The 15,159-nt window shown below is 49.0% G+C and overlaps 1 protein-coding gene and 1 long non-coding RNA gene across 2 annotated transcripts; both read right to left on the bottom strand.

Annotated features, from left to right (window-relative positions):
- Positions 1–409: 409 nt before the first annotated feature.
- LOC148378037 (janus kinase and microtubule-interacting protein 3-like) lies at positions 410–2,079 on the bottom strand. The gene is made up of 9 exons (XM_088368036.1): positions 1,966–2,079; positions 1,678–1,740; positions 1,493–1,591; positions 1,174–1,407; positions 988–1,053; positions 858–926; positions 704–781; positions 484–647; positions 410–413 (listed from the first exon to the last, which is right to left on the bottom strand). The coding sequence occupies exons 1-9, from the start codon at positions 2,032–2,034 to the stop codon at positions 410–412; spliced, it is 846 nt and encodes a 281-aa protein (XP_088224162.1). The 5' UTR covers positions 2,035–2,079.
- A 1,775-nt stretch (positions 2,080–3,854) lies between these two features.
- On the bottom strand, positions 3,855–4,532 carry LOC148378036 (uncharacterized). The gene is made up of 3 exons (XR_015856228.1): positions 4,403–4,532; positions 4,165–4,278; positions 3,855–3,933 (listed from the first exon to the last, which is right to left on the bottom strand). It is a non-coding gene; the product is annotated as an uncharacterized LOC148378036 (long non-coding RNA).
- Between the last annotated feature and the right edge of the window lie 10,627 nt (positions 4,533–15,159).

Below are 15,159 nucleotides of genomic sequence, written 5' to 3'. Positions count from 1 at the left end.
GTTTTTTGTGGCGCTCTCTTCTGGTTCAAAAGTGCCCTGCATGTGAATTTGCTTTTCCTGCCTTCTGATTGGATGAGCGCCGGTGTGACGCGGTGCCTCTGTCACCGTGGCGGGGGGTATACGTTGGCATCGGAGCGTCTGCCAACGTCTGAGACCGGCTGGCAGTGTATCGGAGGTGTCGAGTGCGGTGCCGCTGGAGCTCACTCACCAGCTGGTGTTAGGGCCACAGAATGAAGGCCAAGGAGAAGAATAGAAAGAGAAACAGAAACTTCTCCTCCAATTGTTTGATTTGTCTCTTCTGAGCTTCGATGAATTCTTTCAGCTCTTTGTTCCTCTAGGACGGACAAATGGAAAGTGGCATTCAAAAGCCAGTAAGCGTGCAAGTAAGTGCCGGGCTGGCTTTGGGCCCTTACCTGTTGCGCGCTGTGCAGCAGATCCATTCTCTCTTGGAGGATGCAAGCGTCGCGCTCCCTCAACTCGCACATCAGGGCTCGCTTCCATTGGTCCACGGCGCTCCTAAGCTCTTCTCTCTGATCCGCCGTCAGCACGTCATTCACGCCAGCGTGGCTGGCTTTTTCGCCGTCCGTGGCGGGGCAGTCCCGCTGCGGTAGCGCCTCGTACAACATGGCCTCCAGCTCCAGGATCCTCTGGGCCGCAATCCTCGTCCATCAGTGGTCCGGCGGGAGATTTGAGGGCGGCTTACCTTATGAGCCTGGTCCATGGAACACTTCCTGAAGTCCAACTCTTCATCCAGGTAGCCCTTCTGCTTGCAGAACATATCCTAGCACAGCTCAAGGTCAGAATTGTTGGGGCACATTGCCGGAGTTCCCCTTGGCTGATGTCGCGTGTCTGTCTACCTTCTCACTTTCAATGTCCAACATCTTCTGTTGAAGTGCTGACTTGGTCACTTTGATGTATTCTAACCACTGAGGAAAGGCTGCTGTCACATAAGCAGAATGCGAGAGCGTGCGTGGACGTGCGCGTTACCTTCTCGGCTAGGGTGAGAAGGGTCCTGGCGTGAATCACGACCACCTGCTCCTCGTTGGTGAGATTCTGCAAGAGCCCAAAGGCACAGCGTCAACAAGCTTCTTTCAGCGCAAAGCCTTCCAAAAGTCACATTTGAGCCGCCGAGTCTCGTGGAGTGCGAACATAAGGAGTTCGACATACACTTACGGCGTTATAGCCCAGGATGTCCAGCTTCTTCATCAGATCACTGATGACGATGTCCGGGGGAAAGGCGCAAGGAGCAATGTAAGGTGTTCTGGGACCTCGGGTTAAGGTTAGGGTTGCGAGGGACGGCTTACGTACGCTCACGCCCTCGGCCTCGCAGTAGATCTGCAAAGGGCTGAGGCCGTCTGGGAAACGGACTTGCAGACACTTCAAGACGGGGGAGCGCCACTCCCTCTCCTGAAAGGCAGAGGCATGCATCCGTCCGTCCGTCCGTCCGTCCGTCACATCTCTGGCCTCAACACGCTTGTGCGAGTCTTCCCACCTCCAGCTCCAGGATGCGGAACTCAAGCAGTTCGTTTTGGTCTCGGATATCCTGGATGTGCTCTTTCAGACGCGCTTCTTCCGCCTCCATCCGCCTGACCTGAAAAGACAGTCAGACCTCATCTGCGGGGCTTCCCGACAGGTGTGACGCCAAGCGACTCCGCCCAGCGCCTTTCTTTCCGTCACCTTTTCCGCCAACTGCTGATTGCTCTGACGCAGCAGCTGCTTCTCCTCCACCCACTTGACATTCTAGAAGAGACAAACGCGTGGACAGCTTTGGAATGTTGTGTCATTTTCATCCACAAATTCTTTGGTTGACTGGAAAATGACATTTGCTTTTCTCCGCATTTTCCCAGCCACGTTCGGGGGGGGGTGGGGGGGGGGGGGGGTTGGTCCAGTAATGCCAGACGGATGAGTGACTGAAGAATGTAGCTATTTTGTCTGAGAAAAAGGTGTGCTCATTGATGAGCTTACCTGTCCTTGTTGCTTCAGCGCTGACTCCAGATCTGCTACTCTGCTTTGATAGTGACCCATTTCTACCATCAGCTTTTCTCTGGTCTGAAAGGAGGAGGAGGGAGGCTCCTCCTCCTCCTTTCAGACCAGAGAACACCCGAGGCTGGGTGAGAACGGGGAGGCTGCGACCCGGCCGGGGGTTGCGGGAAGGGGCGCCACCTTGATCTCCTTCTCGGCGTCGTAGTCCCCTTCGCTGGTCTGGGCTAGCAGAGCGTAGGCTCGTTGCAGCGCTTGATATTCTTGCGTCAGCTGGCGGTAGCGAAGCTCCGCCTCTTCATGCACACACCAATGCAACACAGCACTAGTACCAGAATCAGTCAGACCGGCGACAAAGCACCCGCGACGCAAAGACGAGTCCGATTCCAGGCTGAAGAGGAATGTTTGGTGCCAATACGCTGGCAGAAATGGCGGGCTACCTCTTCGGGTTCCGTGTCGGGGGTTCTGTCGGTGTGAAAAGACAAGGACGATCCGTCCGAGTCCACCAACACGTCTTCGTCGTAGCCGTAAAATGTTTCGATGACCTGCGGGCGCGGAAGCAAACATCTCTCTGAACAAACTGAAGCGACACCTCACGATGAATCGACGAGAGGAACGATAGCGAGAAAAAGGCCATTTCATCTTGCGCAACACCAAGCAGCCGCAAACAAACAGACTCACCTTGCAGGACCTCACGCTTTGTTCCTCCTCAGAGATTCTCGACGTCGGTATCGTAGCAGCAAATCTCTCTCCTGTCGACACAAATAATCCGCCTTTGAGATTCTTTGGATGCAAAGGGAACGAACGGCTCCGGCGCAGAAACAAACGCGACTCACAATGACATTTCTGACATGAGCTCCTGTCTCCAGAGCCTGAAAAACACGTCACCGGCGATGATTGGAGGGACGCTCGTCTTTTCCAAAAGTGACAACTACAGGGTGTGTCAGGGTTTTCCAGATTATCTTTATCGTATCATTGTGTTGCTTTGACTTTGACTGCGACCTGTAATAAATAATATTATTTATCCCCTATTTATCCCTATCGCTTATCCCTTCCTACACAAAGTTGTAAAACACCCCTTGCTATGTTTTGACTAGAGGTCAAGGGCTTCCTCTATTCAATCCACTCTTACACCCACCCTGTTTCTCTTAATTAAAATGCTCGTGCAGGAGCCGAGAGTCAGACTTCATTCGTACAACGGATGGACTCTCCACCTGCAGGTGTCCAAAAGAACTTACTTGTCTCCCGTGTGGTTCTTGCAAAATAAGTTGGAGCGAGCGCAACTCTAACAGGGTGCATTTTGCCACTAGCTGCCTACGGACAATGACGTCGCGCTCGCGGCTCATGGTTGACGGGCTGAGCAGCCGGGCAAGTCCGTCGTTTTCAGCGCACAGCGAGTGGCAAAGGCGCTGACAAAACGGGAGCTTTGAGCTGCTGAAAACGGCAAAACAAGTCTAAAGCGTGTTCAAACGCGTGCGCACAATGCTCCTGCTTGAAAGGTCGGAATTTAAGGGGCCAATTTTTTGGATGGCGGCCGCCGGCCAAGCTTTGGACGGAAAAGGTTTCCTGGCGACAGCGAGCGAGCGCGGCGCTGCCGTACGTGCACCGAGTCGCCTGCCTGAAGACCTTGGACAAGTCGTCGATGATGTGCCGCTGCTCCACAACTTGAAGGAACTCCATTTCACCGTCCTGCTGGCCGCAACCGCGGTCCAGGTCATTGAGCGAACTAGGCCTTCTCTGTGGAACACAAATGCAGTGGACTCTGTTGGCACGCCGCCGTTGTCCGCGTCGACTTACCAAGCTTGCCATCTCCTCGTTCTCCTGGGTGACAAAGCGCACTTTGTTTTCAAGGCGACACAGCACCAGCGAGAGTTCTTCATTCTTCCTGCTCAGGCGTTTGTTTTTGTACAGGAGTGGCAGAAACTGGCTTTCTGTTTCTCTCAGTCGCTTTAGCTGCAAGCATGAAGTGCGGGATGTGAAAGACGCACAACACGCGGGCCAGAACGTATCCATTCCTTTTGCATCGGTTTGAACGGAATCGTGGCTTTGGCTCCCAATAAAAGACATCTACCAGGCAACCGACTCGCCGCGCCGCTCAACTAATAAGCAAGCGCAATGGGTGCCTCGCTGGATGGCGCGCATCAAACGTAGCGCAAACCTTCAAGCGTGCCGTCAATAAATTACCAGTTCATTGCGCTCTTCAGAAAGCAGGGCGTTTCGATCCTCCAGTTTCCTGATGACTGCGCTGAGCTCAGCGATTTTCAGATGAAACCGTCGCGTGTCCCGATCCTCCTGAGACTGAAAACGCCCCGCAACACACACACACAAGCACTCGTTCAAAGTTCAAAACTGTTTTTGTGCTACCTTCCTCCAGCAACGAACTAAGTCATGCGTACTGCAAGTGTGTGATGAGGTGGCTTACGCAATAAAGAGGATTGCTAGTAGCGGCGTTGACCCCACTTCCAGGGTAGTTTAGGCCCGCCCTTTGGGAATCCCTCAGGGCAGCGATCTGCTGCTCGGCAGCCTGAGTCTGCAGCTGAAGGCGGTGGACGTGGCCGGCCCCAGGGCTTCATCCAAAACACTAACCGCTCTGTCTTTCAGCTTGATCTCATCCGTCTGGATGTACAAACGGGGAGCGCTCAGGCAGGCGGGCAAACTCATTTGCCAGAATTGTGACAAAAACAAAGAGAGCAACCGGCCAATTTTTTTCTTGAATCGACTAGAACACCTTTGCTGTGACAAAAGCGAAGCGAGCAACCGGACATTTTCTTCTTGTGAAATAGAATAGAATAGAATGCCTTAGGTGTCATTGCACTGCAGGTATACAACGAAATTGGGAACATAGCCACGCACCGCGCATCTGATCAGTCCTACCAGTCGGCGGATCTCCCTCTCGCAGTCTCTCTTGGTTCGGCTCAGCTCCTCCCGATGCTGGTGATGAGCCGATCGGAGCTCGGCCGCTCGGGACTGCCAGGCCTGCTGGGCCGCTGCCAGGGCTTCTTCCGCGCTCCTGGTGGAGGCGACACCGCTCGGTCTCCCGACACCGCCGCGTCTCCTCCACCTCCGCCAGCAAAGCGCCCCCCCTCCTCACCTGAGCAGACATTGCGCCACACCGGGCCGTTGAGACCGCAACGGAGCGCCGCGACGCTTACTGGGGACAAGCTACACAATACGGTAGCGGCCGCATCGAAGCCCGACGTGGCGTGCGGATAGTCAGACACGGATAGAGCGGATCACCTTGTCCATGGAGCCGTCCCTCAGGCTGAGGACCAAGGCATTCAGTCGCTGGATCTCTCCATCTTTGATTTTGATCACTCTCATCAGCTCCATTTCATGCTGCCGCAGTAATGTCTCCCTGGTAATGGCTAACTCTTTCTGCTTCTCCTCATGGAGTTTGCTTTTGAGTTCCGTCATGGCGGCGGTGGCACGGTGGTGCTCCGCCCGCAGGTCCTGACTTCTCTCTCTCTCCAGACAGCTGACCTGACATGACTTAGACTTAGACTTAGACAAACTTTATTGTCATCTTGTCTGCACATGGTGCATACAAAACGAAATTCCGTTGCATACGTCTTACAACAAAGTAGTGATATTGCAGTTGAATAGAAGTAACATATCCTATGAATATATATATACATATATACTATATATATATATATATATATATATTAAAAATAAGTGCAGCAGTGATAATTATGCAATAGTGCAAGTAGGCAAAACAGTATTCAAGAGTGTGCAGAGGAATGCTAAACCATGTATTAAACTTCTATTTAAAGGGTTTATACAAGTTCAGTAAAGTTGGTAGTGCGAGATAGTGCAAGATAGAGGTCCGTAGTGTCATAAAGTACAGTTCTGTGAATGTGTGATGCAGAGTTCAGTTTAGAGCTCAACAGTTCTAGTGTTCAACAGTCTGATGACAGCAGGGAAAAAGCTGTTGCAGAACCTGGTGGACCTGCAGCGGATGCTGCAAACCTCTTCCCAGAGGGCAGCAGGGAGAACAGTCCATGGTGGGGGTGTGATGGGTCATTGATGATGTTACGGGCACGGGACATGCAGCGCTGAGATGAAATGTCCTGAATGGAGGGAAGAGGAGCCCCTATGATCCTCTCTGCTGTCCTCACCACTCTCCTCACGTTCTTCCAATCGGAGGCGGTGCAGCCTCCACACCACACAGAGAGACAGCTTGTCAGAATGCTCTCTATGGTGCTCCTGTAGAACGTCCTCATGATGGGTGGGGGCAGGTGGGCTCTCCTCATCCTCCGCAGGAAGTACAAGCGCTTCTGTGCCCTCTTGACCAGTGCCGTAGTGTTCATAGTCCAGGTGAGGTCTTCTGTGATGTGGACCCCCAGGAATTTGGTGGTGCTGACCACCTCCACAGCTGAGCTGTTGATGATCAGTGGAGCGTGGTGAGGCTGTTTCTTCCTGAAGTCGACGATGATCTCCTTCATCTTCTCCTCATTCAGGATCAGGCTGTTTTCTCTGCACCAGCCCACCAGCTGCTCCACCTCCTCTCTGTAGTCCAGGTCGTTGTTGTCTCTGATGAGCCCCACCACCGTTGTGTCGTCTGCTGACTTCACGATGTGATTGGTGGTGAACCTGAGGACGCAGTCGTGTGTCATCAGGGTGCACAGCAGGGGGCTCAGGACGCAGCCCTGAAGGGAGCCTGTGCTGAGGGTGATGACATCAGAGGTGTTCTGTCCGACCCGGACTGACTGAGGTCTGTTGGTGAGGAAGTCTAGCAGCCAGTTGCGAAGGGGGGTGTTGAAGCCCAGGTGTTCCAATTTTCCTACCAGATGCTGTGGGATGATGGTGTTAAACGCTGAGCTGAAGTCCAGGAACAGCCTCCGCACATGGGTGTTCTTCTCCTCCAGGTGAGCCAGGCTCAGGTGAAGAACGGAGGAGATGGCGTCCTGAGTGGAGCGGTTTTGCCGGTCGGCAAACTGGAACGGGTCAAATAATAGGGGGAGTCTGGAAACGATGTGACCTTTAAGCAGCCTTTCGAAGCACTTCATCATAACCGGAGTCAGTGCAACAGGCCGGTAATCATTAAATGAGGTGATTTGAGGTTTCTTCGGCACCGGAATGATGGAGGCAGTCTTAAAGCACGCCGGCACTGTGGCTTGGCCCAGCGAGGTGTTAAAAATGTCTGTGATGACCCCAGCCAGATGACTTGCACATTCCCTGAACACACGCCCAGGAATGTTGTCGGGGCCAGGGGCCTTACAGGGGTTGACTCTCCTCAGGGTCTTCAACACATCGGCGGAGTCAAGGCAGAGTACCTCCTCTTCCTGATGGGGGACAGTTTTAACTGCTGGAGTGCCGTTTAGTGCCTCGAACCTCCCAAAGAAGTTATTTAGACCATTTAGAAAGTCAACATCAACTACACCCACCGGGGGGGGGGGGAGGGTGAGTTGTAGTCTGTAATCGCCCGTATGCCTTGCCACATACTCCTGATGTTTTTGACGTCGTGGAAACGATCCTGAAATTTTCGACTGCGGTCTCGCTTCGCTATCCTGATGGCACGGTTCAAGTTGGCTCTCGCTGTCCTCAGTGTCTCCTTGTCGCCAGACTTGAAGGCAGAGTTCCGCGCTCGTAGCGTTTGACGTACCTCCTCAGTCATCCAGGGTCGTTGGTTGCCCCGGGTGATGATATTCTTAGTGGTGCTGACGTCCTCGGTGCATTTGTTGATGTAGGCTGACACAGTCATGGCACACGCATGTCTAATCTACATCGGGAAAACTGGGAGGGAGGGAGGCAGGCAGGGAGGCAGGCAGGGAGGCAGGCAGGGAGGCAGGCAGTGTCTGTCTGTTGAGGTTTTCACCTTGTTCTTCTCCTGCTGAAGTTCTAACTGGACGTCCATCAGTTTGGTTCTCAGCTCGTCATTGGCGGCCTGAAGGGCGTCCGTTCGCTCCGCCTTGGCCCGCCCTGCCGGAGCTCGTTTGGACATCTCTTACTCGAGTCTCGCCCGGTCGTCAGTCAGAGATCACAACATTTGTACCTGGAGAGCACAAACGCAGCGCTGTTTTCCACTGGCTTCGAACTCAACTTCAATCGGTACCGTAACTTACAACATCATAAACATAGAACTAGCTTGACTTATTCATTGAATAAATGCATTTGGTTCTTCAAAACTGCATCACGCAACATAGCGTGACCGAGACGGCCGTTATCCACCTGCGTGAAGTTATTTGGTGAAATGAGATGTTTAAGACACCATCGTTCTGTCTCTATGTAGATGAAGGGAAATAATCGATTGCTGAAGGTCCAAAGGTGTTGTGATAAACAAATAAACATATTAGTGATTAGTGACATATTTGTGATAAACATATTAGGCAGGATAATCACATATGTTAACGTGACTGTCCACACTGTATTTATTTATGGTTATTTGTTAAATCGAGTACTGTTAGACATGAAATAGGAAGTGTTTAACATAAATGGAAGACGAAAGGGGTACTCACCATTGTAGCTCCTGCTGGTCAATGATACGAGCCTCTTCTTGCAGTGGAAAACATACAGCCAACAAACACCGTGGAACCTAAAGGAATGAAATTAAACATTAACATTTAGCCTCAACCAACATTCACAGATACAACGCAACGCAAACTACACAAACGTAAATCTTTTTAAACACAATGAGTTGTACTTACCGTGTACGCTCTAGACGGTCCACTTGCAAGCAGAAAATAAAGATATTTCTGTTGATAATCGTCGTGTTTGTATCCGGTGTCTCGCTCAAGGCCATTGCGCCCACAGATTTGAATTTTGGCGAGAGTTCAGCCTATTGACGTCATTTCCGCGGTGTAATACCCGCATATCTGAAACGGCAAAGTTAAGAGTAGCGTTAAATAAAGTTTTTAGTCAACGCAATAATTTACAACCGTTGACCAGTCGAAATAATCGTCGAAATTTGGCGTCTGTGGCTGGAAGCAGACGCCGAGTTCGACATTCCTCCCAAACGCCACACTCCCTCGCTTTTCAGGGCTAAAAAAAAAACAGTTGTAATTACCTTGTACGCTCTAGACGGTCAAGTTGCAAGCTGAAAACAAAAATATTTGCCTTGTTAGTCATCGTGTTACTAACCGCTGTGTCTTGTTTGCCATAATTGCCGCTTTCCTACTTCCTGTTGCAAGCCACGCCCACGGATTATAATTTTGCCGTGAGTTCCGCCTATTGACGTCATGTCCGCGTCACATGACTGCGACGTAATATTATCTAAAACTGTTTGTGCGGTATTGTGTTGTTCTGTGCGGTATTGTGTTATTCTGTGCGGCGTCGTGTTGTTCTGTGCGGCGTCGTGTTGTTCAGTGCGACGTCGTGTTGTTCAGTGCGGCATGGTGTTGTTCAGTGCGGCATGGTGTTGTTCAGTGCGGCATGGTGTTGTTCAGTGCGGCATGGTGTTGTTCAGTGCGGCATAATGTTGTTCAGTGCGCCATAATGTTGTTCAGTGCGGCATGGTGTTGTTCAGTGCGGGATGGTGTTGTTCAGTGCAGGATGGTGTTGTTCAGTGCGGCATGGTGTTGTTCAATGCGGCATGGTGTTGTTCAGTGCGGGATGGTGTTGTTCAGTGCAGGATGGTGTTGTTCAGTGCGGCATGGTGTTGTTCAATGCGGCATGGTGTTGTTCAGTGCGGGATGGTGTTGTTCAGTGCGGCATGGTGTTGTTCAGTGCGGCATAATGTTGTTCAGTGCGGCATGGTGTTGTTCAGTGCGGCATGGTGTTGTTCAGTGCGGCATGGTGTTGTTCAGTGCGGCATGGTGTTGTCCAGTGCGGAATGGTGTTGTTCAGTGCGGCATGGTGTTGTTCAGTCCGGGATGGTGTTGTTCAATGCGGGATCGTGTTGTTCAGTGCGGGGTGGTGTTGTTCAGTGCGGGATGGTGTTGTTCAGTGCGGCATGGTGTTGTTCAATGCGGCATGGTGTTGTTCAGTGCGGGATGGTGTTGTTCATTGCGGCATGGTGTTGTTCAGTGCGACATAATGTTGTTCAGTGCGGCATGGTGTTGTTCAGTGCGGCATAATGTTGTTCAGTGCGGCATGGTGTTGTTCAGTGCGGCATGGTGTTGTTCAGTGCGGCATGGTGTTGTTCAGTGCGGCATGGTGTTGTTCAGTGCAGGATGGTGTTGTTCAGTGCGGCATGGTGTTGTTCAATGCGGCATGGTGTTGTTCAGTGCGGGATGGTGTTGTTCAGTGCGGCATGGTGTTGTTCAGTGCGGCATAATGTTGTTCAGTGCGGCATGGTGTTGTTCAGTGCGGCATGGTGTTGTTCAGTGCGGCATGGTGTTGTTCAGTGCGGCATGGTGTTGTTCAGTGCGGAATGGTGTTGTTCAGTGCGGCATGGTGTTGTTCAGTGCGGGATGGTGTTGTTCAATGCGGGATCGTGTTGTTCAGTGCGGGGTGGTGTTGTTCAGTGCGGGATGGTGTTGTTCAGTGCAGGATGGTGTTGTTCAGTCCGGCATGGTGTTGTTCAATGCAGGATCGTGTTGTTCAGTGCAGCATAATGTTGTTCAGTGCAGCATGGTGTTGTTCAGTGCGGCATGGTGTTGTTCAATGCGGCATGGTGTTGTTCAGTGCGGGATGGTGTTGTTCAGTGCGGCATGGTGTTTTTCAGTGCGGCATAATGTTGTTCAGTGCGGCATGGTGTTGTTCAGTGCGGCATGGTGTTGTTCAGTGCGACATAATGTTGTTCAGTGCGGCATAATGTTGTTCAGTGCGGCATGGTGTTGTTCAGTGCGGCATGGTGTTGTTCAGTGCGGCATGGTGTTGTTCAGTGCGGCATGGTGTTGTTCAGTGCAGGATGGTGTTGTTCAGTGCAGGATGGTGTTGTTCAATGCGGCATGGTGTTGTTCAGTGCGGGATGGTGTTGTTCAGTGCAGGATGGTGTTGTTCAGTGCGGCATGGTGTTGTTCAGTGCAGGATGGTGTTGTTCAATGCGGGATGGTGTTGTTCAGTGCGGGATGGTGTTGTTCAGTGCAGGATGGTGTTGTTCAGTGCGGCATGGTGTTGTTCAATGCAGGATCGTGTTGTTCAGTGCAGCATAATGTTGTTCAGTGCAGCATGGTGTTGTTCAGTGCAGGATGGTGTTGTTCAATGCGGGATGGTGTTGTTCAGTGCGGGATGGTGTTGTTCAGTGCGGCATGGTGTTTTTCAGTGCGGCATAATGTTGTTCAGTGCGGCATGGTGTTGTTCAGTGCGGCATGGTGTTGTTCAGTGCGACATAATGTTGTTCAGTGCGGCATAATGTTGTTCAGTGCGGCATGGTGTTGTTCAGTGCGGCATGGTGTTGTTCAGTGCGGCATGGTGTTGTTCAGTGCGGCATGGTGTTGTTCAGTGCAGGATGGTGTTGTTCAGTGCAGGATGGTGTTGTTCAATGCGGCATGGTGTTGTTCAGTGCGGGATGGTGTTGTTCAGTGCAGGATGGTGTTGTTCAGTGCAGCATAATGTTGTTCAGTGCGGCATGGTGTTGGTCAGTGCGGAATGGTGTTGTTCAGTGCGGCATGGTGTTGTTCAGTGCGGCATGGTGTTGTTCAGTGCGGCATGGTGTTGTTCAGTGCGGCATGGTGTTGTTCAGTGCGGCATGGTGTTGTTCAATGCGGCATGGTGTTGTTCAGTGCGGCATGGTGTTGTTCAGTGCGGCATGGTGTTGTTCAGTGCGGCATGGTGTTGTTCATTTCGGCATAATGTTGTTCAGTGCGGCATAATGTTGTTTAGTGCGGCATGGTGTTGTTCAGTGCGGGATGGTGTTGTTCAGTGCGTTATAATGTTGTTCAGTGCGGCATGGTGTTGTTCAGTGCGGCATGGTGTTGTTCAGTGCGGCATGGTGTTGTTCAGTGCGGCATAATGTTGTTCAGTGCGGCATAATGTTGTTCAGTGCGGCATGGTGTTGTTCAGTGCGGGATGGTGTTGTTCAGTGCGGGATGGTGTTGTTCAGTGCGGCATGGTGTTCAATGCGGAATGGTGTTGTTCAGTGCAGGATGGTGTTGTTCAGTGCGGCATGGTGTTGTTCAGTGCGGCATAATGTTGTTCAGTGCGGCATGGTGTTGTTCAGTGCGGCATGGTGTTGTTCAGTGCGGCATGGTGTTGTTCAGTGCGGCATGGTGTTGTTCAGTGCGGCATAATGTTGTTCAGTGCGGCATGGTGTTGTTCAGTGCGGCATGGTGTTGTTCAGTGCGGCATAATGTTCAGTGCGGCATAATGTTGTTCAGTGCGGCATGGTGTTGTTCAGTGCGGGATGGTGTTGTTCAGTGCAGGATGGTGTTGTTCAGTGCGGCATGGTGTTCAGTGCGGGATGGTGTCTTTCAGTGCGGCATGGTGTCGTTCAGTGCGGCATGGTGTCTTTCAGTGCGGCATGGTGTCGTTCAGTGAGGCATGGTGTTGTTCAGTGCGGCATGGTGTTGTTTAGTGCGGCATGGTGTTGTTCAGTGCGGGATGGTGTTGTTCAGTGTGGCATGGTGTTCAGTGCGGCATGGTGTTGTTCAGTGCGGTATCGTGTTGTTCAGTGCGGTATCGTGTTTCTCAGTGCGGTATCGTGTTGTTCAGTGCAGTATCGTTGTGTTGTTCGTATTGTGTTTAACACTTAGCCTCTAACACTTAGCCTCTAACACTTAGCCTCTAGCATCTAGAAGGTAAATAAATAGGAAGGAAGGACTCACCGGTGACGCCTTCGCCCACGTCCAAGCGTTGTACTTTGTATTTTCATCCTTCTGACAGTGGAAAACATAGCCAACAAACACCGTGGAACCTAAACGAATAAAAGAAAACTATCATTTGGCCACAACCAACATTCACAGATACAACACAATGTGACGTGCGGGGTTGAGGTTAAAGGTTGAGTGAAGGGCCCTCGTTTTAAACTACTTTTTTGAAAAGGATTGGGAACAAGTAAGACGTATTTAATTTATTTAATGGGAAGTAGTAAGAGCTATATAATTTAATCTATGTATTATATTCTATTGTATTGTATTCTGTTGTATTCTTTTGGATTGTATTCACACTAACCCCACTAAAACTTCAGCCCACAAAAACTCGCCTCTGGCGCCTAGCCTCTGGCACTTAGCCTCTAACACTTAGCCTTTAACACTTAGCCTTTAACACTTAGCCTTTAACACTTAGCCTTTAACACTTAGCCTTTAACACTTAGCCTAGAAGGTGAATAAATAGGGTTAAAGGTTGAGTGAAGGGACCTCGTTTTAAACTACTTTTTTGAAAAGGAGTGGGAACAAGTAAGACGTATTTAATTTATTTAATGGGAAGTAGTAAGACTTATTAAATTTATTTAATCTACTTTTCTTCCCAGGCAAAATTTGATGTGCTGCAATTCCAAATTTCCAAAGTGAATGAAGGAATGAAGTCCTTTAAATTATGATTTTGTATAAATACTAGGCATTAACACAAAATCGACGGCACAAAATGGGCAGACTTTACTTGTTTGAAAAGGACTGGTTACAAGACAGACTTTTTTAATTTATTTAATGGGAAGAAGACTTATTTAGTTTAATTGATCTATTTTTGTTCCCTGGCAAAATTCGATTTGCTGCAATTCCAAATTTCCAAAGTGAATGAAGGAAAGAAGTCGTTTAAATTATGATTTTGTTTAAATACTAGGCATAGACACAAAATCTACGGCACAAAATGGGCAGACTTTACTTGTTTGAAGAGGACTGGTTACAAGACAGACTTTTCTGATTTATTTAATGGGAAGAAGACTTATTTAGTTTATTTAATCTATTTTTGTTCCCTGGCAAAATTGGATTTGCTGAAATTGTATTTTGCCAAATCTTGCCTTGAGACCTGATAGGAAGTATTAAACGCTTAGTTAAATCAATACAAGTTGGTAATAAGAGCGAGTAATGTTGGTTGAACCGATGAATGAAGGTTGAAAGCAATTTAAATTATGACTTTGTATAAATACTAGATATTAACAGAACATCTACTGCGCGAAATGGGCAGAGTTTACTTGTTTGAGAAGGAGTGGTTTATTCAAAACTAAGATTTATTTAATCTGTTTGTTCCCAGGCAAAATTGGATGTGATGCAATTCCAAACTTCACCACATGATGGTGCCCAATTTTGACTTCATAGGACATATTAAACACTTAGCTTGTTATTATGTTCAAGGTAATCAGATTTGTTTATTATTCTAATGGCCTCTTCAAAACTATTCTGGATTACTACTTTGGATCTATTCTACATTACTTGGCAACAACATACTCTGTAACAGATTAGGCAGTATAATCATATCTGTTAACTTGAGAGTGCCCACACTCAATCTACTTATCGTGATGTGTTAAATCAATTACTGTTAGACATTATTTGTCTGATAATCTACCAAATCTTTGAATTGAAGAATTTGTGATTTAATTAATAGCTTGTTGTTATGTTAAGGGTAATCAGACTTGTATATAATTCTAATGGCCTTCTTTTGAAAACTATTCTGAATTACAACTTTGGATCTTATATTACTTTGCAACAATCTACTCCGTGACAGATTAGGCAGTATAATCACATATGTTAACTTGAGAGTGCCCACACTCAATCTACTTATCGTGATGTGTTAAATCAATTACTGTTAGACATTATTTGTCTGATAATCTACCAAATCTTTGAATTGAAGAATTTGTGATTCTAATGGCCTTCTTTTGAAAGCTATTCTGAATTACAACTTTGGATCTTATATTACTTTGCAACAATCTACTCCGTGACAGATTAGGCAGTATAATCACATATGTTAACTTCAGTGCCCACACTGTATTTATTTATGGTTATTTGTTAAATCAAGTACTGTTAGACATGAAATAGGAAGTGTTTAACATAAATGTTATGGCTACTCACCATTGTAGCTCGCTCCTGGTCAATGATACGAGCCTCTTCTTGCAGTGGAAAACTTGCAGCCAACAAACACCGTGGAACCTAAAGGAATGAAATTAAACATTAACATTTCGCCTCGACCAATTTTCACACGTACAACGCAACGCGGCTACACTTCTGCTATTACAAACGTAAATCTCCTTAAACACAATGAGTGTTACTTACCGTGTACGCTCTAGACGGTCCAGTTGCAAGCAGAAAATAAAGATATTTCTGTTGATAATCGTCGCTGCTCAGTGGCTCACGGCCATCGCGCCAACAGATTTGAATCGGAGGTTCGGGCAATTACGTCATATCCGCGGCACATGACTGCGACGTA

Source organism: Syngnathus floridae, unplaced genomic scaffold (assembly GCF_059516105.1).
Source record: "Syngnathus floridae isolate MCC-2025c unplaced genomic scaffold, RoL_Sflo_1.0 HiC_scaffold_67, whole genome shotgun sequence".
Classification (NCBI taxonomy): Eukaryota; Metazoa; Chordata; class Actinopteri; order Syngnathiformes; family Syngnathidae; genus Syngnathus; species Syngnathus floridae.
The sequence above is the reverse complement of the archived record's forward strand: the minus strand, read 5'-3'. Positions and strand labels throughout refer to the sequence as shown.

Bases quoted from the DNA above. Each gene is read 5' to 3' on its own strand.
- LOC148378037 (XM_088368036.1), bottom strand. From the start codon at position 2,034: ATGGTAGAAATGGGTCACTATCAAAGCAGAGTAGCAGATCTGGAGTCA. The intron at 1,408-1,492 runs GTGGGAAGACTC...TCTGCCTTTCAG, and splicing joins TCCGCATCCTGGAGCTGGAG to GAGAGGGAGTGGCGCTCCCC. The intron at 782-857 runs GTAGACAGACAC...GAGCTGTGCTAG, and splicing joins TGGACATTGAAAGTGAGAAG to GATATGTTCTGCAAGCAGAA.